The 26,930-nt window shown below is 46.0% G+C and overlaps 1 protein-coding gene across 7 annotated transcripts in view; it reads right to left on the bottom strand.

Moving 5' to 3' along the window:
* LOC138300721 (WASH complex subunit 2-like) overlaps nt 1-26,930 on the bottom strand; it is a 780,011-nt gene that overhangs the window by 736,357 nt on the left and 16,724 nt on the right. For all 7 annotated transcript variants that reach the window (XM_069240414.1, XM_069240416.1, XM_069240417.1 and 4 more), the window contains exons 2-4: nt 22,354-22,518; nt 18,306-18,371; nt 891-1,064 (exon numbers count right to left, since the gene is read on the bottom strand). In XM_069240414.1, coding sequence (XP_069096515.1) covers nt 891-1,064; nt 18,306-18,371; nt 22,354-22,518 — 405 coding nt within the window. The remainder of the gene's footprint in view (nt 1-890; nt 1,065-18,305; nt 18,372-22,353; nt 22,519-26,930) is intronic.

Raw genomic sequence — 26,930 nt, 5'->3', positions numbered from 1 at the left:
GATTCCAGGACACAAATAGCAACTCTTCCACAGACACCGTCAATGAGGCCCTAGTTCACTGCTCTTCAATAGGAGAGAAGAGTTAGGGAATCTGCATAGGGTGATGAGGAAAGTGGTTATGATGCGAAGCACTGATCTACTAGATGTTTGGGAGTATAAGGGTATTACAGTGGTTAGGTAGGAGGGCAGCGGGACTTCAGTCATTTGCTTCTTTTTAAATAGAGGGATGGTAGGGTGGCATTGACGTGGTGGAGGATGAGGTTTGGCAGAAGGCCATGTATTTGCTTGCATTTGAGTGAGGGAAGGGTACTGTTAAGACTGTTGGGAAGAGCAATAGCATGTATGGTTCTTTTCTCAAATATTTGAGTGGGGTAGGATAGAAAGAGCGACAGATACTAGTGGAGGTGAGTGGGGGCAGGGCACAAGCTGTACACAAGATGTGTACTATTTTGCTTCTGTAGTAGTTTTGGGGGGTTAGGAGGGAGATGAGGCCATGTTGTTCAAGGTTTCCTGATGTCTTCTCTACCCCTGTGCAGCTGATCCATATGATCAATTTAGCAAGGAAACAAAATCTGGAGGGGTCGTACACAACATCCAATTGTAGCTAACATAGAGATTTTCCAAGTAATGGTTCCAAATTACATTATAGACAATTGAATATAGTCTTTTTAAATCTCATCTGGAACCTCTTGGTAAAAACCAATCCAGTTACATACAGCTACCCATCTATAATTTTATATACACATTCTCTCGTTTTTAAACATCGAGGGATATGTGAGACATGACCAGTGGAGTTCATGAGTCACTACCTGGAGGCTTTCAATAGGAAGAATTGGCCTTATTAGAAAGAGATCTTTTAGTGACTCTACAGAGAGAGAAAGTGATCTTACCTTAGGCTCAAGTATTGGTTCAACTCGTTCATTAACTTCTTCCTCTTCTGAATCTGAATTTCCGGCCTTGATGTCCAATTGCTCAAAGGCGCTCTCCAACACTTGCAATCCATAATTGACAGCTTCTTGGACTTTGGGGATAAGTTCTGCTTCCTTTTGTTCACGTGTTTTTTCCTTTAATAACAGTATTATTTTTTATTATAAATACATACTAGATCTTTCATAGTTTAATAAAGAAGAAAAAAAACTCACCCCATGCTCCCTTCTGTTCTGACAGGCCAAAGCCATAGCACCTTCCCCAAGTCTTACCATCACTCAGTGCTCCCCCCGAGTCCAAACAACACCCTGTGCATCTGCTAGTCCGCCCCGCACCCAGTTTTCACAACCCATGCTTCTCCAATGCCAGCACCAATTTGAGTGATCCTCTTCATTCTCCTCCTCTGGTATATATTAACCTTGGTACAAGTATTTAATGCACAGTTTTGTCTAAACTAAACCCAACTAAACACTTCAGCTGTCTTGCAGACCTCATGTTACTAACACTTTAAAAAAGGGACATGTAAGGACGAGTACAGAGAGAGCAGTATTTGGGTCATCCCACATCAGACAAGGCCTTTCATAATTTTCGTAGGATTTACCATTACTTGGACACACTGTCCATCATGCCAAAGTATTTTCTGTACGGCTATATTGCTCAATTTGTGTTCCCATTGGGTTTTGGTGATTAGTTGAAGTAGTATTTATGTTAGATAGTAGAAGCAACACGACATACCTTGTAATTCGGACTCAGTGCTTGATGTATTTACACTAAAGAACACTATGCCCTGACCCTCCAATTCTCACACCTGGCATACATGCTACCTATCAGGGTGGATCCACAATAATGGGTCATAACTGAATGATTAATACTCTCAAGTGGATCCAGTCTCTGACTTTTATATAGCGAGGACCCGTCACAATCACATCTTTGCAATCCGATATTCCTTACCATGCACACATCCTGAAGCAAAGCACACCACCCCTCGGTGTTCCCCCGCGCCTGCACAAAAATGTTCCCTTATGGGATAATGACTGGTTCCTGGTTGGGGAAAGAAGACCTTCCAATGGGAACAATGGCGTGCAGCAGGAATCATCAGATGGGATCATTGCCCTACCAGGAGTGGAAGCGTCTCCAGCTGCAAAACTGCCTATAGCGATGCTTGGGACCTCGATCGAGGACCCTGCAGAACTCACAAGTGCTGTCCTACCTTAAGAGTTGAGGTAGCTTCAAGGGCGTGATGACAGGTTTTTATGAACTCATAACAGGTCACCTTTACTCACAGTCCCTTGTAGGAGGCTGGCCTGGTTTGTAGTGGGAACCCTAGGTCACAGACTGCTTTAGGACTGGTGACGCCTTGTGCAACAGTTTATTGTTGCGTCCCCACCCCATGACCTCCTCCTCTGTTTCACTCACTACCACTGGAAAATGTGCCCCTCATCTCTCCATTGCTCCCCTTTTACATACATTCATGTGTTTTAAAGCACTTGTAAAGACTGGCTTTACTAATCCACTCTGCTAGCCACATAAAATATAGGGGCATATTTAAGAGCCCCTAGTTCCATTATAACGCCACATTAGTGTAATTTTAAGATAATCTGACAGATTTCTTTGCATCATTTTTTTCCGGCACTTTTAACGCCTGCTCAGAGAAGGCATTAAAAGGAAGCTTCCATTGGTTACAAATGGCCTCTGGGTGCTTTGCAGGATTAGCTTCAACATTTTTGATACTAATCTTGCAAAGCGCCGGACTAGCATATAAAAGTCTGAAGCTAGTCCTCTAGCTACTGCCATGGTGCTCCATATTTTAAATATGATGCACACTTGATGGTGTTAGTGGGGGTGCTAAGGGGCACAAGAAACGTGGCGGAGCACTGTGTGCAGCATCACTTCTTTCAAATATGCCCCATAAGGCAGTGCTTAATTTGTAAATAAAAAAGGTGCTGGTGGCCAATGCCCTCCTCTTAAACACGCGGATGCTGCAATTAAATGTGTGAACACTTAAAACAGAGGCAGCATAATCCTGAGGCCATCTCGGGCCTCTTCAAACCATTTACAGGCACTTCCTGCCCCCCTTCAGCTCACTCTTGCGGATTTCTGCTTTTTCCCCATTGTGACGCTTTTTCGTTTTTCTCTTCCTCAGACTTTCCTATATGTGTCTTTATCTCGTACTAAATGCTTGAAGCAGAAAAATAAGCGCAGGCCCTCAAAAATAAGTGCTGGTGCTCTGCACCGGAAACAACGAACACAAATTAAGCACTGCCCATAGGGGCATATTTAAGAGCCCCTAGTGCCATTCTAACACCACATTATTGTCATTTTAATACACTAATGTGGAATTAAAAGGCACAAAACGCTGTGCCATATTTACAAAGAGGCGCAATGCATGAATTGTGCCACTTTGTAACCCTTTACACTATATTATGCTTGCGCCAGGCATAATGTATGCAAAGGGTACATCCCCCTGTTGGGGGGAGCAAGAAAATGTCCGATTTCTTTGCGTCATTTTTTCCCCAGCACTTTTAACGCCTGTTCAGAGCAGGCATCAAAAGGAGGCTTCCATTGGTTACAATGGGCCTCTGGGTGCTTTGCAAGATTAGCGTGAAAATTTGACGCTAATCCTGCAAAGCACCTGACTAGCGTAAAAATTCTGACGCTAGTCCCTTAACTACCGCCATGATGCACCATATTTTAAATATGACACACACATGGTGGCATTAGGGGGCGGTAAGGGGTTCAAGAAAAGTGGCACTGCACTGTATGCAGTGCCACTTTTCTTAAATATGCCCCATAGTTCTGTTTTTTGCAGCAGGCATATTAACCCTCTATGCTACTTTATGTTGAGTCAAAGCTGCCACTAGGCAAAACTCCAATCACTCTCTTTAGCAGGAACATTAGAGGTATCTTGAGGTTTTAATTGTTTCTTTAAGGCTAAGCGCACAAGGAACTTTTCAGCAGGTGCTTTTAAATCACACGTTTCGTAAGTAATTGCTAAACACAGCACCTCCTGAGGTCAGTGCCCTGTGCAGTCGCACTGAGCGCACCACCCAAATGCTGGCCCTGCCCTAGGTACTTACACCTTATACCAGGTCCAGTTATCCCTTATTAGTGAAATGTAGGTAGTGTTCTAGCAGCTTAGGCTGTTAGAGGTAGCTGTAGCAGAGCAGCTTAGGCTGAACTAGGAGACATGCAAAGCTCCTGCAATGCAGCTATAGTTACATAGTACCTATACACAATAAAAGACAATACTCAGTGTTACCAAAAATAAAGGTACTTTATTTTAGTGACACAAAGCCGAAAATATCTTAGAGGTAATACTCCTTCTGGAGGTAAGTATTATACACAATATATACACTAGAGACCAAAATCAGGTAAGTAAACAGTCGTAGAATAGTGAAAACAATAGAAAATACCATAGAATGTGTGAGAAAGTAGCCTCCTCCTAGCATTGTTACCCCCACTTTTGGCCTGTTTGTGAGTATATGTCAGGGTGTTTTCACTGTCTCACTGGGATGCTGCTAGCCAGGACCCCAGTGCTCATATGTTTGTGGCCTATATGTATGTGTTCCCTGTGTGATGCCTAATTGTCTCACTGAGGCTCTGCTAACCAGAACCTCAGTGGTTATGCTCTCTCTGCTTTCCATTTGTCACTAACAGGCTAGTGACCAATTTCACCAATTCACATTGGCATACTGGAACACCCTTATAATTCCCTAGTATATGGTACTGAGGTACCCAGGGTATTGGGGTTCCAGCAGATCCCTATGGGCTGCAGCATTTCTTTTGCCACCCATAGGGAGATCTGACAATTCTTACACAGGCCTGCCAGTGCAGCCTGAGTGAAATAACATCCACGTTATTTCACAGCCATTTACCACTGCACTTAAGTAACTTATAAGTCACCTATATGTCTAACCTTCACTTGGTGAAGGTTGGGTGCAAAGTTACTTAGTGTGCGGGCACCCTGGCACTAGCCAAGGTGCCCCACATCATTCAGGGCAAATTCCCCGGACTTTGTGAGTGCGGGGACACCATTACACGCGTGCACTATACATAGGTCACTACCTATGTATAGCGTCACAATGGTAACTCCGAACATGGCCATGTAACATGTCTAAGATCATGGAATTGTCACCCCAATGCCATTCTGGTATTGGGGAGACAATTCCATGATCCCCCGGGTCTCTAGCACAGAACCCAGGTACTGCCAGACTGCCTTTACAGGGTTTGCACTGCAGCTGCTGCTGCCAACCGCTCAGACAGGTTTCTGCCCTCCTGGGGTCCAGGCAGCCCTGGCCCAGGAAGGCAGAACAAAGGATTTCCTCTGAGAGAGGGTGTAACACCCTCTCCCTTTGGAAATAGTTGTGATGGCTGGGGAGGAGTAGCCTCCCCCAGCCTCTGGAAATGCTTTGATGGGCACAGATGCTGCCCATCTCTGCATAAGCCAGTCTACACCGGTTTAGGGCTCCCCCAGCCCTGGTGCGAAACTGGACAAAGGAAATGGGAGTGACCACTCCCCTGACCTGCACCTCCCAGAGGAGGTGCCCAGAGCTCCTCCAGTGTGCCCCAGACCTCTGCCATCTTGGAAACAGAGGTGTTGCTGGCACACTGGACTGCTCTGAGTGGCCAGTGCCATCAGGTGACGTCAAAGACTCCTCCTGATAGGCTCTTACCTTTCCGACTAGCCTATCCTCCTTCCTTCGTACCCAAACCTCCTTTTCTGGCTATTTAGGGTCTCTGCTTTGGGGAATTATTCAGATACTGAATGCAAGAGCTCACCAGAGTTCCTCTGCATCTCCCTCTTCACCTTCTGCCAAAGGTTCAACCGCTGACTGCTCAGGACGCCTGCAAAACTGCAACAAAGTAGCAAAGACGACTACTGCAACCTTGTATCGCTTCATCCTGACGGCTTTCTCGACTGTTTCCTGGTGGTGCATGCTCTGGGGGTAGCCTGCCTCCTTCTTGCACCAGGAGCTCTGAAGAAATCTCCCGTGGGTCGACGGAATCTTCCCCCTGCAACCGCAGGAAACAAAAGACTGCATCACCGGTCCTCTGGGTCCCCTCTCAGCACAACGAGCGTGGTCCCTGGAACTCAGCAACTCTGTCCAAGTGACTCCCACAGTCCACTGACTCTTCAGTCCAAGTTTGGTGGAGGTAAGTCCTTGCCTCCCCATGCTAGACAGCATTGCTGGGAACCGCGTGTTTTGCAGCTACTCCGGCTCCTGTGCACTCTTCCAGGATTTCCTTTGTGCACAGCCAAGCCTGGGTCCCCAGCACTCTAACCTGCAGTGCACGACCTTCTGAGTTGTCCTCCGGCGTTGTGGGACTCCCTTTTCTGACTTCAGGTGGACTCCGGTTCACTCCTCTTCTAAGTGCCTGTTCCGGTACTTCTGCGGGTACTACCTGCTTCTGTGAGGGCTCCCTGACTTGCTGGGCGCCCCCTCTGTCTCCTCATCCAAGTGGCAACATCCTGGTCCCTCCTGGGCCACAGCAGTATCCAAAAACCCTAACCGTGACCCTTGCAGCTAGCAAGGCTTGTTTGCGGTCTTTCTGCGTGGGAACACCTCTGCAAGCTTCTTCACGACGTGGGACATCCATCCTCCAAAGGGGAAGTTCCTAGTCCTCTTCGTTCTTGCAGAACACAAATCTTCTTCCATCCGGTGGCAGCTTCCTTGCACCCTCAGCTGGCATTTCCTGGGCATCTGCCCACTCTCGACACTATCGCGACTCTTGGACTTGGTCCCCTTGTTCCACAGGTACTCGGGTCCGGAAATCCACTGTTGTTGCTTTGCTGGTGTTGGTTTTCCTTGCAGAATCCCCCTATCACGACTTCTGTGCTCTCTGGGGGTTGTAGGTGCACTTTACACCTACCTTACAGGGTCTTGGGGTGGGCGATTTTTCTAACCCTCACTGTTTTCTTACAGTCCCAGCGACCCTCTACAAGCTCACATAGGTTTGGGGTCCATTCGTGGTTCGCATTCCACTTTTGGAGTATATGGTTTGTGTTGCCCCTATACCTATGTGCTCCTATTGCAATCTATTGTAACTTTACACTGCTTGCATTACTTCCTTTTGCTATTACTGCATATTTTTGGTATTGTGTACATATATCTTGTGTATATTTGGCATCCTCATACTGAGGGTACTCACTGAGATACTTTTGGCATATTGTCATAAAAATAAAGTGCCTTTATTTTTAGTATATCTGTGTATTGTGTTTTCTTATGATATTGTGCATATGACACCAGTGGTATAGTAGGAGCTTTGCATGTCTCCTAGTTCAGCATAAACTGCTCTGCTAGAGCTACCTTCTATCAGCCTAAGCTGCTAGAAACACCTCTTCTACACTAATAAGGGATAACTGGACCTGGTACAGAGTGTAAGTACCCCTTGGTACCCACTATAAGCCAGGCCAGCCTCCTACAGAATGCAATAGGAAGAAATAGGCCTAGGAGCAACACAAATCATATACTAAGAAAGTGAAATGTGAATCACAAATTCCCCCCTAGGCAAGTGTTATGTGTAGAGGGGCGTTGGGAGTGTAAGAAAATCACAAAGGTGACTGTAATACCCCACCCCAGATCCTAGGAAAGTAGGAATAAAGTACTGCAAGCTTCCTCAGGACACACTACAAATCGTGATAAGAGTTATTGCAAGAACCAAGCAAGACTGCAAGCAACAAATGGTGGATTCCTGGACCTGAAGACCTGTGAAGAGAGGAGACCAAGTCCAGAAGTCGCAGAAGATTCCAGGAAGGACAGGAGCCTCTGCCAACCTAGAAGATGGTGCAAAAGAGGATTCTCCAGTTAGAAGAAGTCTGCAGAAAAGCACCAAAGAAGATGGCTGAGGGTTCCTGCATGATGCAAAGGATGTCCCAAGTCGAGATGTTTGATGCAGGCAAGTTGCAGCTCTGGATTCGTCCAACAAGCCTTGGTTCAAGCAATGTTGCGGTTTGCTTCAAAATGGTGCTGCCTGGACCCAGGAGATACCTGGGTACCTCAACTCGGACTGAGGAGGCAAAGGGGGCTCCCAACACTGGAGGAAACCCACAGATGACCAGGCATCACCCACGGAGGTCCCAGGACATGGGGACAAAGAAGGAGCAAATTGCGGTTGCTGCAGCACTAGAAAAGAAGGTCCCACACCATCAGTGAACAACTCAGCGAGTTGTGCGTCACAGGATAGAGTGCTAAGGACCTGGGCCATGCTGAGCATGAAGGATTCTTGCAAATAGTGCACAGAGGCCTCAGGAGGTAGAGATGACGCGGTGCAAATGGGGAAGGGAAGCTCTTACCTCCTCCCAATTTGGACAGCTGGAGCTCAGGACAGTCTGTCGAAAGGGTTCCACCACCTGTGTTCCAGGGAGCATGCTCGTCGCCAAGAAAGGAGTTCCAGAGAACCGGTCCTTGTCTTAGAAGGTGCCTGCTGGAGCAGGGAAGTGACTTTGTCACTACAAAGGAGAATTTTTGGTCCTTCTGGTGCAGGGTGAAGACAGGGAGTCCCCAGAGTGTGCACACCTTGGAAACTGTTGCTGGCTGGAGCGGACGTTGCAGGGTCACAGTAGCCTTTTTAGATACTTTGTTGCAGTTGCAGCGGTTCCTGGAGGAGTCTGCGGTTGATCCGACGGACAGAAGCTGAAGCAGAGGATTCCTGGAGGAAACCTGCAAGCTGAATCTGAAGAGGAACCTGCAGGGAGACCCTAAATAGCCCTGAGAGAGGGATTGGCTACCTATCCAGGTATGCACCTATCTGGGGGGGGGAAGGTGGGGATAGTCTCTGACATCAACTGCTGGCAATGGCCACTCAGAGGTCTCCTGAGTGTCCCCACACCTTGGAAAACAAGATGGCTAACACCGGGGAAAACTGGAGGAGTTCTGGACACCACGCCTGGGGTGGTGATGGACAGGGAATTTGTCACTCCCCTTTCCTTTGTCCAGTTTCATGCCAGAGCAGGGGACAAGGGGTCCCTGAACAAGTGTAGTCTGGCTTATGCAAGGAGGACACCATCTGTGCCGTTCAAAGCATTTCCAGAGGCTGGGGGAGGCTACTCCTCCCCAGTCTAACACCTATTTCCAAAGGGAGAAGGTGCAACACCCTGCTCCCAAAGGAAATGCTTTGTTCTGCCTTCCTGGGACTGAGCTGCTCAGACCTCAGGAGGGCAGAACCCTGTCTGGGAGGTGGTAGCAGCTGTAGCTGCAGTGCAAGCCTCAGAGAGCTGTTTTGGCACTACCATAGTGGAGCCCCAAGGATGCATGGAATTGGCTCCCAAATACCAGATTTGGAATGGGGGGACAATTCCATGATCTTAGACACCTTACATGGCCATATTCGGAGTTACCATTGTGAAGCTGCATATAGGTATTTACCTATATGTAGTGCACGCGTGTAATGGCATCCCTGCACTCAGTAAGTCAATAAATGGCCCTGAACTACGTGGGGGCACCTTTCCTAGTACAAGGGTGCCCTCACACTTAGTAACTTTGCACCTAACCTTCAGCAAGTAAAGGTTAGACATAGATGACTTACAAGTTACTTAAGTGCAATGAAAATGGCTGTGAAATAACGTGTGCACTATTTCATGCAGAGTGCAGTGGCAGGCCTGTGGAAGGGTTTAACAGAGCTCTTTACAGGTGGCAAAAGAAATGCTGCAGCCCATAAGGATCTACTGGAACCCTAATGCCCCGAGTACCTAGGTACCATATACTAGGGACTTATAATGGGGGTCCAGTGTGCCAATTGGAATTGGTAAATGAAGTCACTAAACTATAGTGACTAATTTGGAAGCGGAGAGAGCACAAGCACTGAAGTTCTGGTTAGCTGAGCCTCAGTGACACAGTTAAGCACTACTGACAACACACACATTGGGCCACAAACTATGAGCACTGGGTCCTGGCTGGCAGGATACCAGTGAGAGAGTAAAAACACACTGACACACTCACAAACAGGCCAAAAGTGGAGGTAACCATGCTAGAAAGAAGCTACTTTCTCACAACAAAGATAAAAAGTCGTCAGAGTCTTCATCAGGCCCACAAAAATCCTCTGGGGGTACTGGGCCCAAATCCTCTTTTAACTATCAGAATAAGTTTTGGTGTTATTTGTGTAAAATCAAAAGGTCATTGGGCAAGTGATCCTACTTGTCTCAAGAGAAACACCAAACCTCCCACCACCGCAACCCCACTGCTTCCACTAGTGGCGGTAAGAAAAACTCTACAAATAGCCAAACAAAGGGTGTAGCTGGGCTCACTTTTGGTAATGTAGTGGGGGTTGGTCTAGTTAGGGAGACCACTGAAGCCGTTTTAGTCTTTGATGGTAGCATTGATCTTGCCACCTTAGTTGCTTGTCCCCTTGATATGGATAAGTACAAGCAACTACCCCTAATAAATGGTATTCAGGTTGAGGCCTACAGGGACGGAGGTGCTAGTGTCACTATGGTGATGGAGAAGGAGAAACTGGTTGCCCCTGAGTAACACCTACTTGGTCATCAGTACCAAGTTAGTGATGCCCACAACAACACTGTTGGCCACCTCATGGCTGTTGTAAATCTCAATTGGGGGAAGGAGGTGTGGGGAGGGGTTACTGGTCCAAAGAAAGTTGTGGTAGCCATTGACTTACTCGTAGAATTTCTGCTAGGCAATGATTTGGAGACTTCAACTTGGGCTGAAGTGGAGTTGGAGGCCCAGCATTCCAGGGCAAATCTTTGCTCTTACCCGGGCTCAGGCCAAGAAGCAAAGAGTACAGGGAAATGTGGATCTTGGAACAATGGACCAAGTGCTCCTGAAAACCAGGGGTAGAAAGGGCAAACCCTTGTCCACTATCCTTCCCTCTCAAGATGATTCCCCTTCTGATGAGGAGGAGACAGCTCCTTGTGCAGCCCCTACACCAGAGGAACTTCAGGCTGACACAGCTGACCTCTTGGGTGCAGGGGTCCTGCCAGGGAGGTACTGAGTGTGGCAAAGCAGACCTGTCCCACACTAGAGGGTCTAAGACAGCAAGTTGTCAAACAGCAGAATGGGGATGTCAATGACAGCCACAGTGTTTACTGGGAGAATAATCTCCTCTATACTGAAGCAAGGCACACTAAACCTGGTGCCACAAGGAGATTGTTCTCCCAAAAAAACACTGTGAGTCACAAATCTCCTTTATACAGAGGCAAGGGAACCAAAGTCTGGTGCTACCAGGAGCCTGGTCATCCCCTTGCACTATAGGGAATCCCTCCTAACTCTTGCAGATGATATTTCCATGGCTGGACATCTGGGGCAAAGTAAGACCTCGACAGACTTGTCACTCCCTTTCACTGGCCTCACATGTCAGATGACACAAAAGAGGTCTGTCACTCTTGTGTCACTTGCCAGGCCAGTGGCAAAACTGGTGGCACCCCAAAGGCCTCCTTAATCCCACTGCCTATGGTTGGGGGTGCCCTTAGAAAGGGTAGGGGTGATATTGTCAGACTCTGAAAAAACTAAGGAGCTGGGATGTCCTCCTGCAATGCCTTCTTTTTGTATTCAGGAAGGTACCCCAAAAAGGAGTGGACCTAGGAGTAATTGAGCACTCACACAGCCCCTGGCCCAGTCCAGTGGTGCTTGTCCCCACACCTCATAGTCAAAATGGAAAAAGGAAAATGAGGTTTTGTGTAGACTACAGAGGGCTCAATACAGTTACAAAAACAGATGCTCACCCTATACCCAGGGAAGATGAGCTAAGAGATACACTGCTATCTGCTAAGTATCTAAGCACCTTTGATTTGACTGCAGGGTATTGGCAGATAAAATTATCAGATGATGCTAAACTAAAAATGGCTTTTTCAACCATTGGAGGGCATTATAAATTCACAGTTATGCCCTTTGATCTGAGAAATGCACCTGCCACTTTCCAAAGGCTGGTGAACACAGTCCCCCAAGGTCTGGAAGCATTTAGTGCAGCATATCTAGATAATATTTCTGTATTTAGCTCCACCTGGGAAGATCACCTGGTATACATGTGAAAAGTTTTAGAGGCCCTGCAAAATGCAGGCCTCACTATCAAGGCGTCTAAATGCCAGATAGGGCAGGGGAAAGTGGTTTATCTGGAATACCTAGTTGGTGGGGAACTGACTGAACCACTACAGGGGAAGATCCAGACAATTTTGGACTGGGCTCCCACCACTAGTCAGACCAAGGTCAGAGCCTTTCTTGGTCTCACTGGGTATTACAGGAGGTTCATTCAGAACTATGGCTTCATTGTTGCCACTCTTAATGACCTCACCTCTAAGAAGAAGCCCAAAAAGGTGTTTACCAGCTGTCAAAGAGCTTTTAAGGAGCTTAAGCAGGCTATCTATACTGCACCTGTCCTAAAAATTCATTGTCCAGACAGATGCTTCTGGACTGGGGGTTGGGGCAGAGCTTTCACACTGAACTCAGAGGGCCAGGATCAACCGGTTGCTTTTATCAGTAGGCGGCTGACCCCTGGAGAAAAGCAATGGTCAGCCATAGAGAGGGAGGCCTTTGCTGTGGTCTGGGCCCTGAAGAAGCTGATACCATACTCATTTGGGACTCACTTCATATTTCAGACAGACCACAAACCTCTCTTATGGTTAAAACGCATGAAAGGAAAAAACCCTAAATTGTTGGGGTGCTCCATTTCCCTTCAGGGGATGGACTTTACAGTAGACCATAGACCTGGGAGTAACCACTCCAATGCAGATCGACTCTCCAGTTATTTCCAGTTAGACAATGAGAACTCATCTGGGTAAGGTTAGCCTTATTGTCTCTCGTTTGAGGGAGGGGGGTTGGGGGGTTGGGTAGGAAAGCATCATCCTTCTTGGCATGTTACCCCCAATTTCTACCTGTTTGTCAGTGTGTTTTACTGTCTCATTGGGATCCTGCTAGTCAGGACCCCAATGCTCATAAGTTGTGGCCTATATGTCAGTGTATTTAACTGTGTTGTCAGCATGCTTGACTGTGAAACTGAGGTTCTGGTAACCAGAAGTCCAGTGTTTATGCTCTCTCTACTTACCAAATTTGTCACTATAGATTAGTGACTCCATATTCAAATTCTGATTGGCACACTGGACCCCCTTTATAAGTCCCTAGTATATGGTACCTAGGTACCCAGGGCATTGGGGTTCCAGGAGATCCATATGGGTTGCAGCATTTCTTTTGGCACCCATAAGGAGCTCAGAAACACTCCTTCAGGACTGCCACTGCACCCTGAGTGAAATAGGGCACACAGCCATTTTCACTCCACCAGGTAACTTATAAATCACCTATATGTCCAACCTTCAGTTACTGAAGGCTAGGTGCAATGTTACTGTGTGTAAGGGCACCCTTCCACATGCAAAGGTGCCCCCACATTGTGGAGGACCAATTTCCCTGACTTCGTGAGTGCGGCGACACCATTATAAGCGTGCACTACATGTATGTCAATACATACTTGTAGCTTCACCACGGTAACTCCAAATATGGCCATGGAGGCGTCTAGGATTGCGAAATTGAACGTCCAATTCACGTCTGGTATGGGGGAACAATTCCATGCACCCTGGGGGCTCCACCATGGGCCCTCAGTACTGCCAAACCAGCTCTCTGAGGTTTCCAGTGCAGCCCCAGCTGCTGCCACAACACAGACAGGTTTCTGCCCTCCTGGGGTCTGAGCAGCTCAATCCCCAGGAAAAGAGAACAATGCATTTCCTTTAGGAGAGGGGTGTTACACCCTCTTACATTGGGAAAAGGTATTACAGGCTTGGGAGGGGTATCTCCCAGAGCCTCTGTAAACACTTTGAAGGACACAAACGGTGCCCTCCATGCATAATCCAGTCTACACCGGTTCAGAGACCCACCAGTCCCTGCTCTGGCACAAAACTGGACAAAGGAAAGCAGATGACCACTCCCCTGTCCATCACCACCCTAGGGGTGGTGCCCAGAGCTCATCCAAAGTGTTCCTGGCATTAGCCATCTTGGATTCCAAGGGGTGGGGACCCTCTGGGAGCATCTGAGTGGCCAGTGCCAGCAGGGGACGTCTGAGACCCCTCCTGGTAGGTGAAAATCTGGTTAGGTAGCCAGTACCCCTCTCAAGGCTATTTAGGGTCTTTCCTCTGGGTGTTTCCTCAGATTCGGTTTGCAAGTCTCCACCAGGACTCCTCTGCTTTAGCTTCTGACTGTCGGATCAACAGCAGACTGCTTCAGGACTGCTGTAACTGCAACAAAGTATCCAGAAAGGCTACTGTGACCCTGCAACTTCAGCTCCAGCCAGCAACTGCAACAGTTTCCAGGTTGTGCGCGCTCAAAGGACTGCCTGTCTTCATTCTGCACCACAAGGACTAAAGGAATCTCCTGTGGAGTGACAGTCTCTTCCCTGCTTCAGAAGGCACCTCGCTGCAACGACAACCGGTACTCTGGGACTCCTCTCCTGTCTACGAGCATGATCCCTGGAACACAGGTGGTGGACTGAAGTGACCCTGACTGTTCTAAGGTCCAGCTGTCCACATTTTGTGGAGGTAAGGGCTTGCCTCCCCATGCCAGACAGTCCCCTTGGGCACCGCGTCTTCTGCAGCTCCTTGGGCTTCTGTGCACATCTTCCAGAAATCCTTCATGTACAGTGTAGCCCAGGTTCCCGGAACTTTATTCTGCGACGCTCAGCTCTCAGAGTTGTTGTCCGGTGGCGTGGGATCCTTTTGTGTAGTGCTGCAACATCCTCATTCTGCAACTCCTTTGTCCACGTGTTCTGGGACTCCTGTGGGTGCTGCCTGGTCTTCTGATGGCTCTCTAAAGTGCTGAGTACCGTCCTCTGCCTCCCCAGTCAGAGTTGAGGCACCCAGGTCCCTCCTGGGCCCAAGTAGCGCCTTTTCCTGCCTAACCGCGACATTTGCGTGAGCCAAGGCTTTTGGGCGGAATGCAACTACGAAAACCAGCCTGCATCCAATGACATCTCTTGCACCAACTAGGAACTCGCACTGGTCTTCTTTGGTGCGTTTCTGACTTCTTCTTCCAACTGGAGGATCCACTTTTGCAGCTTCATCCGGGTTAGCAGGGGCTCATGTTCTTCCTGGACTTTGTCTCCTCTCTCCACAGGTCTTCAGGTCCAGGAATCCATTGTTGGTTTCTTCCAGTATTGCTTGGTTTTTGCATAATCGTTTACCATGAGTTCTAGTGTGTTCTGAGGAAACTTGCTGTACTGTACTCCTGCTTCCTGGGCTCTAGGGTGGGGTAATTTACTCACAATTGGTGTTTTCCTACGCTCCCAGAGCCCCTCTAAACACTAAACCTGCCTAGGGGGGAACAGACATTCGCATGCTACTATTTTAGTGTATGGTTTGTGTTGCCCCTAGGCCCATTACAACCTATGGTGTTTTTCACTGTTTGCACAATTCTAGAACTGTTTACTTACCTTATTTTGGTGTCTAGTGTATATATTGTGTATAATACTTACCTCCAGAAGGAGTATTGCCTCTAAGATATTTTTGACCTTGTGTCACTAAAATAACAGAACCTTTATTTTTGGTAACACGGACGATTGTCTTTCTTGTGTATCAGTACTGTGTGACTATAGTGGTATTGCAAGAGCTTTGCATGTCTCCTAGTTCAGCCTTGGCTGCTCTGCTACAGCTACCCACAGACAGCCTAAGGTGCTTGACACTGCCTACGTTTCACTAAGGTGGATAACTGAACTTGGTATAAGGTGTAAGTACCTTGGGTACCCAGTACAAACCAGGCCAGCTCCTCACAGTATTCCCACCCCAGCCAGGGAATCATTGACACCTGCGGTGAGCGCGGGCAGGGAAACAGCTTCACTGAAGACACTTGTGCTGTGGGTATGATGCAGCACTTCCGAGCACCACAGCTGCTGCCTTGTCACTCCTTGTGCAGGGAATGCTGGGGTACATAGTCCCATCCCAGCCAAGGTCTCGTGGACACTTGTGGTGAGTGCGAGGAGGGAAACTGCTTCACTGAAGGCACCCATGCTGCAGGTATGATACAGTGCTTAAGAGGGCGTTAGCTGATGCCTGGCCCCTTCTGGTACACGGGAAGGGTGGGAGACGTTGTTGCACCCCAGCTAGGGCCTTGTGGACACTTGCAGTGAGTGCAGGCAGGGAAACCTTTTTATTGAAGACACAACTGTGTATAAATACTGCCCTTAGACACCACCAACTCAGTACACTGCTGTGCTGCTTCAAGAAATGCAACTCTGCTAGACTACTACTCTGCTGGACCTCTGCTCTACTGTGCTGATCTGTGGTCCTCCTTGCCTGGTAGTGAGCAGGACTGGACCTGCATCTCTCCAACCCAGACTCAAAGTGACTCCAAGGGCATGCTGGCTTGCGTCCGGTTTTCTGAATCTCAGGGATAAATAAGACTTACAAGCACTACTACAGCACCTAGACTCTGCCAACTGTGAGTCTTTCCCTGTCAAGTGGTGCCAATCCTGTCTAGGCCCTTGGAAGTGGGTTTTGCTGTTTCAGCCAGACCCAATGCATTGCTGCTGCTGCGCAGATCGGAACCAGAGCATCGCCCCTGTTGTGTGGATTGTAACGAGCGTACCAGACACATTGTCGCTGTTGCATAGAGAAAATCGACACATTTTTAATACTGTGTGGGAAGGATCGACGCATTGCCTTCACTGCAGGGATCAGCATTGATTCACCTCTTCAACCTGCTTCCTGCATCCTCAAACAAAGACGCAACCAGGCTAAAGATACTTTTGTTCAGCAGACCTCAATGGGTTCCTGTAGCGGACTTATGTTCTATCCGACTGGCCTGAACCTTTGACTTTGTCCCCATCTAGTGCTACCAGATAGTCCCGGCGGGCGCTTTATGCTTTTAAGCACTACACCTCAGTTTATTCAATTTGTAACAGTGTACTGTCGGATTTTTGTTATTTTGGCTTGTTCGGTTTATGAAATAAAGCTCTATTTTTAAAACCAGGTGTAGTATCTTTGTGTGTGGTGTTTTCACTATTTTATTGTTTGAAGTGTTGCACAAATACTTTAAGTTAAGCCTGCCTGCTCAGTGACAAGCTCCCAGAGGGTGAACACAGGTCAAGTTAGGGCAGTGGTTCCCAAACTTTTTCGATCCCCGGCTCCTTTGACCTATTGGCCGTGTTGGCCACGGCTCCCCATTATGTTACTTTTTTTTGGCGGGTGGGGGAACGTAATCCCAGCCTGTACCTGTACCTACACTATTTACAGTTTGACTTCTTAATTCTCTCGTTCAGGTTCCTGAAAACCATTTATTTTAAACTATTTCTTTTCTTTTGTCATAGGGATATTATTAATGGTACTCTGGCGCCCTCCGCTGGTCACAATAATTAATGCAGGGGTTTTTGTTTCCAAAACCACGGTGAAAAGCTACCGATTAAAAGCACCTCCGAGTGGTTTCCAGACTGTGTGCGGCGCCCCTGGCTAATTTTGACGGCGCACCAAGGAGCCGCGGCGCACAGTTTGGGAACCACTGAGTTAGGGTGTGGTCCGGCCCTCCCGTACTAAGATTGTGGTTTCTGCTTGGACAGGGTGCATACTTCTGCCAACGACAAATCCATTTTTTAACAGTTTACTTTCAAATACTAGACAGTAGGAATTTGTATTGGTAAACTTTTTGCTCAGGAAGGGGTAAAAAGGAGATAGTGGGCCCAGTTTAAACAAACAATAGTGCAATCTATTTTTGAAGTAGGTGAAATTGGTGAGGCATGCAGGATACGAAGGAGTGAGATTGAAGTGAAATAAATACATTTTAATTAGTGAGTTACATTTTAGAAAATGTTAATGTTGGTGACTGCATGCATTAAAGTAGCTTGAATAAAAACTAAGTGGATAATATACAGATTTGAAAATAAAGGAGGAGATCTAAATTTGAATACTGTGGATATATGTGCAACATTTGAAGAAGGGGGCCAAGGGACAAATGCAGGGTGTAACACATTTATGACAAGGAAGAGCCAGGCTAAAATGGTGAAAGGATCCAAAAGATAAAACTAATAAACCATGGCAGCAGAAGTGTCATGAATAAGATGTTATTTTAGAGTCAGGGTAGGAAATTCAGACATAGAAGTAGGAAAAACCTAATCACAAATTAAGAGGTGTAAAGGAAGATAGGCAGATAAGTCAAAGAGGAGATTTGGCAATAGGATCATATATAAGAGGCAGGAAATATGCAGGGGGTTACCTCAAGAGGGCTTGTAATGAGTACAGCGAAACTAGAGCATAGAGAGAAGAGAATGACAAAGTGCAAGTAGAAGTATCAGTTACATTTTAAAATTTGTTGTGCTTTTCATTTTTCAGACACAAAATAAAATCTTGAGTTGATGGCTGGGCAAACGCAAACCTGCATGCTAAGGTACCATTTAGATCAACTTCATCCAATTTAGTACAATAAAAAATAACTTCCGTTAAAGATCAACACCCAATAAAGTACCTGATCTTGCTTATCTCCTGTATCAGGTTTTGGAATGGGTTCTGCAACTTCTTCATCATACACCCTCTGTACAAAACAAGGTAGAAATATTAAAATACTGTGACATGTAGAGTATAAAAAAGATTAACAATTATGAAACAAGCTGCAAATAGGGAACATTTGCACCACAATGAGAAGCAATATATAAAGAATTACTCACCAATACATGTATTACAATACAATAAAGAAAACATTTTTGTTATCATTTTCAGAGCTCATTAAACACAAAATAAACTAACAAAATTGTCTCAGCTTTAGTTCCTGTTTCCATAGGTCAACATGGAAAAGCATTGGCATTTTCCACCTGTTTAGCAATAAGTGGAAATAGCACAAAATGGCTCGCACTCTTTGATCCTGAGTAGACATCCTAAGTATTTCTGCTACCACAAACTATGCACACGCCATGTAACTTATGGCAGATTTTTCAGCCTGTCCTGTAGTCACTGCCGAATCCTTCTGCAAATATGGTTCAGACACCCTTCAACGTAATAAAAGTGTTGTAGCTGCTATAACCTTCCGACAGCTAATATTATTTGGCAATGTGCTCAAAATGTAAGAATGAGAAGAAAATGCTTAACAGGAAACTAATTCTCACTGCTCATAAGGAGGGAAGGGTAATGTCACTCGGATAAGTCAACTATAGTGATAAAGTATTACTTTGAATGAGACAGAAAACTCCTTACAAAGGTAGAATTAATTTGTTGCCCACCATAGCATGCCAAACCACCAATCTCATTTGTGTGTCCTCTCACCATCACATGGCCACTCACAAACATCATGTATGACCAAACACATTTCATTATATGCTCACAAAAACACCAATATACACCCACACTCCCCCAGCAGTCAAATATGGCCATATTTATAAATCCACAGCCATGAAGATATCCATTATTACATATATCATCAAATACCCATGCCACCCACAAGCATTGTGTGCACACCATTAATGTTCACATACCCCATGAAATGCAGACATTTAAAACAAGGTATTTGAAAAATCAACAATTCACTACTGCTGAATTTCAACAAATTTATACTGAAATGGAAATTCTATAAATCTTCGGGTGTGCCTAAAGAAAGTCTACTAGAAAGAGCTAACTAAGGGACAAACAATAGAAAGTTGCACACCTGGATTCATTCCTAAAAAAAAAATAAAAAAAATGCCATGTATAACTTTTCCAACCAGGGAAACTGTAGGTCGCGTATTATAATAACATAAAACTTTCTTAAAGTTAAAGAACAGATGTATCAGGATCAGATGAAGACAGGGGAGAAGACAGTGAAAAACCATACTAAATGTATGAGTCACAAGGGATGTAGACTGTATTGAGAGATGTAACGCAGGAAAGATTCCATTCCTGCTCTGATGTCTTCTCTCCCACATTATTTTGAAGGCTTCCCCATTGCTAAAACAACAATGATGAAACCAATACAGTGGGAAGAGGCCGGCACTTGTACAGTTCTGAAGGCCAAGACAAGAAGCTCAAACCAACCAGAGGGACAGCAACATTCAACAATCCCCAAACTCCTGCAATCCTGTTGCGCAGATTTTGAGGGCTTAAAAGCCCAGAGTTACCCATCAGACTAGTAAACCCAGATGCTACTGATGTCAACTGAGTTGTGGTTAGCTCCTAGGCATCACCCAATATCTATTGCTGTTACTGTGGAAAAAGCACCAATTTGGAACAGGTTATGGGCAAGGTTCATTTGGACAAAAGAAACATACCTTAAACAAAAGATTGGTTTGGAAACCTGCCCCCACATATAAAGTTGTGCATGTGTCTGGGAGGACAACTAGGGCAAATCCATTTTACTGAATGGAAACCATCATCTTGTGCATCACGCACACCGCTTCAGAAGGTCCCACAGCACACATCCCATACACTTCATAGAGGTGCCTGACATGATGAAGCCAAGAGAACCTAGTTATGGGGGATGGATGAACATTTTACTGGGAAGCAGCAGTAGGTAGACTCACCTTAGAAATCCAGTTTACAAAGCTACCACCACCAGTCACCATCTCTCTTAGGCTGAGGGTGCAGTAACCTTTCACACCCAACAAGGGGGTACACCTTGGGTGAAACCACCTGCTTTTCCTGACCCCTTGCCCTCTACTCCAAACTGGCGGCGTTTTGATGGCCATAATATGAAGAAACTCTTGAGTTTCCATGTCTGTTGAGAGAACTAGCCAAAATACAAAGGAATTCCAGAATAACATTATGGGCAGAAACACACAGCATCACCAAAAAGTACATAGAATGCTGGTCCCCACATATATGTTTGTAAGTCAGTGAAAGGCACGGCAGGACTTGCCATTTCAATACCAGGTACAGGGGGCAACACGAGAACAGGGAAAACAGAGATAGGAAGAGAAAGAAAAAGAGAAGGAGAAAGGGAAAGCATGATGAAGCGAGAGAAATAATATGAATGGAAAGAAAGAAACAACAGGGAAGGCCTTATTTGAAGATTTGCCAGGGCTAGGTCAGGCTCCCAGACTTGCCCTGGTTAAGAGGTTAATGTATAAGCAATGTCTGATCTGCAGGCTCATCGTTACATGTGCTTTCAGAGAAAAAAGCCTGAACATAAGTACGTGGCTCCAAATCAACTAGATGTGTTTTTAAGTCTCATCTTCTAGACAGCAAATGCGCCTTCTGTCGATAAACACATTGTCAGCTTACAGAGGGCTTGAAGCCTGCCCATTTCTTATCACTGTTTGGCTTTTTTTGTCACTCACTCTAACATGCTTGGTTCTTATTGTTAGCTTGTGTGGTATTGGTCTTTCCATACTCTTCTTGTGTTTGCACCCCCCTTCCCTGAGCTCGAATGCATTATTTGTGTCCTTTCACTACTCTGCTTTTCAGGTGCTATTTATTTCTTCTTGTTTAAGCACTCCACAGAGTGCATGCGTTTCTCAGATGTCTCTCCCCGCCCCGTTCAAGTGATCCTCTTTTGTCCGTGTGCTTCTCCCCCACTCTATCCCTGTTCCTATCTTGGCCAAGTGTTTCTCCCCACCAGCTCCATGTTGCTCTCCACCCTGGTGCTCCACTTTGCTCTCTTCATATCCTTCCCCACACTCAGGCCCTCTATGTTACTTCCCACAGCAGCGACCCCCCCACTGAGATGTTTCCTCTCACCCACGCCCCCGCATGTTACTCCGGCCCCTCCACCGCCCAGTCCCTTAACTGTTTCATTTAGCACATATCTAAATAAGGACACAGCTTTTTCTTTTTCTTTTTTTCAGCTGTATCAAAACCTTTTTTTTTGTTTTGTTTAATTCTTTAGCCATGCTGCATAGCATTGCATCGCAGGATGCTGTGCAGTACGGTTGCAAACCATTGGCAAAGCCAATAGGTCCCAAAGGTGAGACCTACTGGCTTTTCCCATGTTTGGTATTATGACAAGTGTGTACACGTAGGTAAGTTTTTTGGCAACTGAAGTGTTCCATTTGTTTCACGCTATTTATTTTACTCTTGGAGGTACAAAGTATAGTACTGACAAAATACAACATGGTAACTTGATGGTAAATATGTGTGGTAAGTTTTCTATCTTACGAAACCCAAGTATTTTCTATAGCTTTGAGATACCATCTGTAGGGGTTGAAGTGTCAGAAGAACAAGATTAGAATGCCAGCTAAAGTACTGCGTACTGTGTATTTAGTTGCATATTATGCCACATAGTCTGTATTACCCTTCTTGCATCATTTTCCTTTTTTGGGTTGCATGATTTAGTCAATTACACCACAATAAGTCTTACTTTGCCGAGTCTAAGGTTATAAACTCAAACAGAAACTCTGAAAATCAACAGTACCGCTTGTTTAGACTACCATCCTTGAATGGGTCCGAGCTTTTAGGAAAGCAGGATAATTTGAGACATCTTATACAGCACACCTCTTAAACCAGGCGGTTCACAAAAAGGTAAGTCCTTCAACTGACCACATCATTCATTCCTCTGTCCACAAACAGCAAATGTATGAGATTACAAATCATACACATTTTTCAATACTTACGTTCTCTATGAACTGTGTATTTGAGAGCATAAGAAAGTCATTGAAGACATTATGAAGGCGACAATTTGTGGTTTTTGTATCACGAATCAGATCATCCAACTGCTTTTCTATTTCATGTGTTTTCGATATTGTTTGTTGGGAAAACTCTTGCAGAAAATTCAGGAGCTGTTTAACACAAAAACAGAGGAATTAGTCAGCTATGTATCACAAAAAACACAGGTGCAGCGGAGTGGCTGAGAATGGTTATGGCTCTTCCATGTTATTAAGGGGATGGCAGTGCTGTCAGACCTGTAGTGACATATTAGATATGTAGTGAGTTCCAATGAGTGGCCTGGTATACTGGCAGTAAGAGGCTTGCTGTGTCCTGATGGCACCTTAGAGGGCTGCTGATTAAGTGCACTAGGACCTCTTTTAGCATGGATGACATACAAAAGCTTCCATGAATGCAGCTGCTATTTAGGTACTTTCAGCAGCCATGTGTGATGATACCAATAGCTCCAGCAGATAATATAAAGAATTGCTGACACCCCTCAAAGTGCTGATGTGCATTTAAAAGGCTTTAAGGGCCATGATATGTTCATGGTGAGAGCCTGGCAGTGTAAAATGTTTATCAATGGTGAGAGATTGAAGTACTACATGAATAAAGATTTTGGGGTGGGCAGAGGAGGGGAGTCAGTTGCTTCTGCAAGTGCCAATAGTGAGGAATTAGAAGTGTCCCATGTGTCCTCACAGTCATAATATCATTTGCCCTTAATTTTCTTATATTAAGGGTCTGGCAGGTCCCTATATGTGCTGTTAGTGAGGAGCAGGCAGTACATGGCCATGCTGATAGTCGGTGCTGGTGGCAGTACGCTGACATGGTGGGGACAGCAGTGCTGGGAATGCAGACAGTGGATTGATTTGGCAGTATCTACGTGCAGTGTCCTAGGTGTGCATATACCACAGGGTTAGGGGTCCTCCAGGAATGCTAAAGTAAATGGCCAGCAGTATATCTTGGTTGCGGACAGTGAAGTGTTAATAGAACCTGTCTTTGCTGTTAGTGGGATGCTGGCAGTGCCTGCTATTGTTGATTTTTGGAGCTAGGAGTGTCCCCAAATGTGCTTGAAATGAAGGACAAGTATGGCAATATGTGTGCAAAAAATGAGAGGCTGGGCGTGTCCCACATGTAAGTGATAGTGATAGGGTGGCGGATACTTGAGGTGCTTAAAGTAAAGACATTTCAGGGCCCTGTGAAAGCAATAACATAGGTTTAGAGCACAGTGGTGGGCTGATCATTAATCAGTGACCTGCGAGAACTGAAGACCTAATAATGACCTACGTGTATTTGGAGTGACAGGCTGACAGTACACTAGCATGGGGTTGATATGCCCCTGGTGTGCTGATGCAAGGGGCAAGAGGTGTATGAGGAGGAACAAAAGTGAGACAGTGGTAGTACGTAGATGTGCTGATAGCGAAAGGCAGTGGTATCCTGATAGCAGAGAATGGTAGAGAGCAGGTTTGCTGATCGCAATAAACTGTCTTCGCCACAAAGTACAATTTCAAAAATAACATTGTTCAGATAATACCTCTATAGAAACTAAACTACAAACATCTTACTCACAGACAACAATAGACCAAATATAGTTCAGTTTAGGGATCATTAGGTTGAGCCTATGCCACAGAGTAAGTTGTCTGATTACAAAAAACATATTGTGAGCTTAACATTAACAAATGGGTGCTTGGAGCCTGCCGACTGTTTACCATTGGTTGGCTACCCTGTCACTCATTTGGTTGTTTCTTAACTGATGCCTTTTTTGTAAAAAAAAGTATTTGTCCTTCACATGAAGCATGGCCTCCTTACCCATTTCTTTGATTATCTGGCTTCTATGCTCGCTTTCAGTAACTACTTTTTTCATTTAAGCACAGCCTGAGAGTGAATGCGCTTCCTATGAGTCTCAATCGCCGCTCACTCCTTCTGCCCATGTGCTTCTCTCCTTTTGCACTTGAGTTGCTGTCTCACCCATGTGAGTCTGTCCCCCCATGCGTTCTTTCATCCATGTTCTCTCCGTCTTGTTGCTTTTCTCTGCCCTAATGCTGTGTTGCTTCTGCTCCATTCATCCCCAACCAGCGCCTGCTCACCAATTATTTTATTTATCTTTTTTGCATTATGCTTTAAAACAGCACTTCCACACTACTTCTTTATTTAAAGATCAGTGTGAAATGGGTCCACCCTGTATCCCTCCTTCCTGGAATGTCCAGTCCATACACCGCGTCTACAGGGAGGCGCACGGAGCGGAAGGACAGTACTACAGAAGGAAACTGATACTGTGTTGAGAAACGGACGGTCAAAATGGAAGAAACTGAAAACTGACTCTCCCTTCCAGGACATGGAAGGAGGACGTCAAGCTTTACAAAACAGAAAGGAATCCCTGGAGGTTGGTGTGTCGTTGGGTGGTGGAGCAGGCAGAACGCCGTGTACAGAGCCAGAGACGGAGGGAGCTGAGAGGAGAAACACACCAGCCCGGGAGCAAGGGAGACAGGGAAGGAGAGGAAACGCATCAGCAGGAGTGCCCCAAGGTCCCAGAGGAAGAAAGCGAGGCCAACAACACGGAGGAACCTGAATCTTGGTGCAAGGGGTGGTGGATGCCATCCGGAGAGACTACTGCGCATGTCATAACTCTGGAGAGTAGTGGTGAGTAGGAAGGGGGTGGGCACCACAAATTGTTCTTTTTTTATTTTTATTCTTTATTATTTTCTCCTTGTTTTTGGTTATTGCTGCTTGTCGCTCGTCTCTGTTTTGCATAGAACTGCTTGGGGTTAATAGTTTAGACACCTGCACCTACCCAAAGCTTGCCGCATCAAACCTAACAAGAAGGGCAAGAAAAGGATTTGGACGGAAAATTCCTTTTCAATTTAAATTTGTTGCTGGTGTCCTTTTCCCCCCTCAAAAGGGAAGGGTGGGGGAGAACTCCACTTATAAAAGAAACATAAGAATGCCTAGGCACTAGAGATAGCACAAACCCCCACAATGCACTTCTATATTCTCATTCGGTGACAATCCTCACACACTTCCACTGTGATATGCTGGGGGCAACCCCCTTTTTAATGAACAGGCTACTTACTGTTCCTTCATTTGAGGGTTTCGACTGCTACACTCGTAGTGACACTTCTGAAATGGGACAAGCATAACAGACCACGAATTAACTAAGCCATCCTCTAGCAAGAAGAAATACCAGGAACAGGAGCCATTACCATCAGGATCAACTTTTGTTCATTAAGTGTCTATGGTCAGTCCTAGTGACCTGGAGGAAGAGGACACTCATTTTTTGTTCAGTAAAAATAGTCAAAATTCAGAAATCGAGTACGCCTCCTAAGCCGTATTTTCACCAATCTGTCTTGGCTAAAAACTATAAGCAAATTCAATCGGTCTTTTAGAAGAGACCCACCATTTTTGCCAAAGCTGGTCTTTAAATCTTTATCTAAAACACCAGAGGGATTCCTCTATTTTTATATTTTAGCGCAGCAAGAGCTGCCCGAGCAGCCCGAGGCTTTTTTTCTTACTGTAATCAAGATTAGTGCTGACGTCATTACAGTTATGGAAAGTAAATCCAGCCAATGGGCTGGTTTAAATTTCACTACATCAGTGCCCGGGGGCCTCAGCTCCCAGAGCACTGAATGCTTTCAGAGGGGTATTGTTAGAAAGAGCAGAATATCTCCTTTCCAATTATATCTCTGCCAAGTGCATCGCGACAGGAGAGCGAGCCATTCACTAGGCACCAGTGATATGGATCATCTGCTTAGAAAGGATTCAGCCCCCAAGTTGTCCCTTCTGGGAGGACAGGTGGATAATTACCACCAATCTGTCCACATCAGGGGGAGAGCAGAATGTCAACTAAACACTAGGGATTTTTTTTCTTTTTCTTTTTCTTTTTTTTAAATGTAGGGTTAGAAACTGCCCACCATGGGCACAACCATGCCACAACCCCAAAACCAATGCAGACAGTCTTTATGGCCACCCTGCAAGAGGTAGCAGATGGGGGTGACTACCCCAATCAGCCCCTGAGCGGGCAAAAAGCCCACTAGAGACCATAGAACAAAATATATATAGGGGTAGGGGCTGGTCACCATGGAAATGGAAGTGCTCCCACCCCAAAAACGATGCGGGCAATCTTTCTGCTCCCCGGGGGGTGGGGGGGCAGATAGGGATGATTACCCCCAATCTGCCCCCCCCCAGGGGGATAGAAAGTCCATCAGAAACCATGGGAAAAATAAAGAAAATAGGAGTGGGGGCTGCCCACCATCGGCATGGCCATGCCCCACCCCAAAAACAATGCAGACAGTCTTTCTGCCCCCTCTCCTCCTGGAGATATGGAGGGGGGCAGAAAGCCCACTAAAAACCAGGGAATATCACAAAATATATAGAGTTGCGCCATGTCCCCACCCCTAAAACAATGTAGACAACCTTTCCGCCCCGCACCCCAACTCCCCCAGCAGATGGGGGATTACCCCCAACACTGCCTCCCACAGTAGAGCAGAAAGCCCACGAGACCCCAGGAAGCAGTTAAAAAGAAGCATTTTCAATGCAATTGATCTTGCAT

Source organism: Pleurodeles waltl, chromosome 6 (assembly GCF_031143425.1).
Source record: "Pleurodeles waltl isolate 20211129_DDA chromosome 6, aPleWal1.hap1.20221129, whole genome shotgun sequence".
Lineage (NCBI taxonomy): Eukaryota > Metazoa > Chordata > Amphibia > Caudata > Salamandridae > Pleurodeles > Pleurodeles waltl.
The sequence above is the reverse complement of the archived record's forward strand: the minus strand, read 5'-3'. Positions and strand labels throughout refer to the sequence as shown.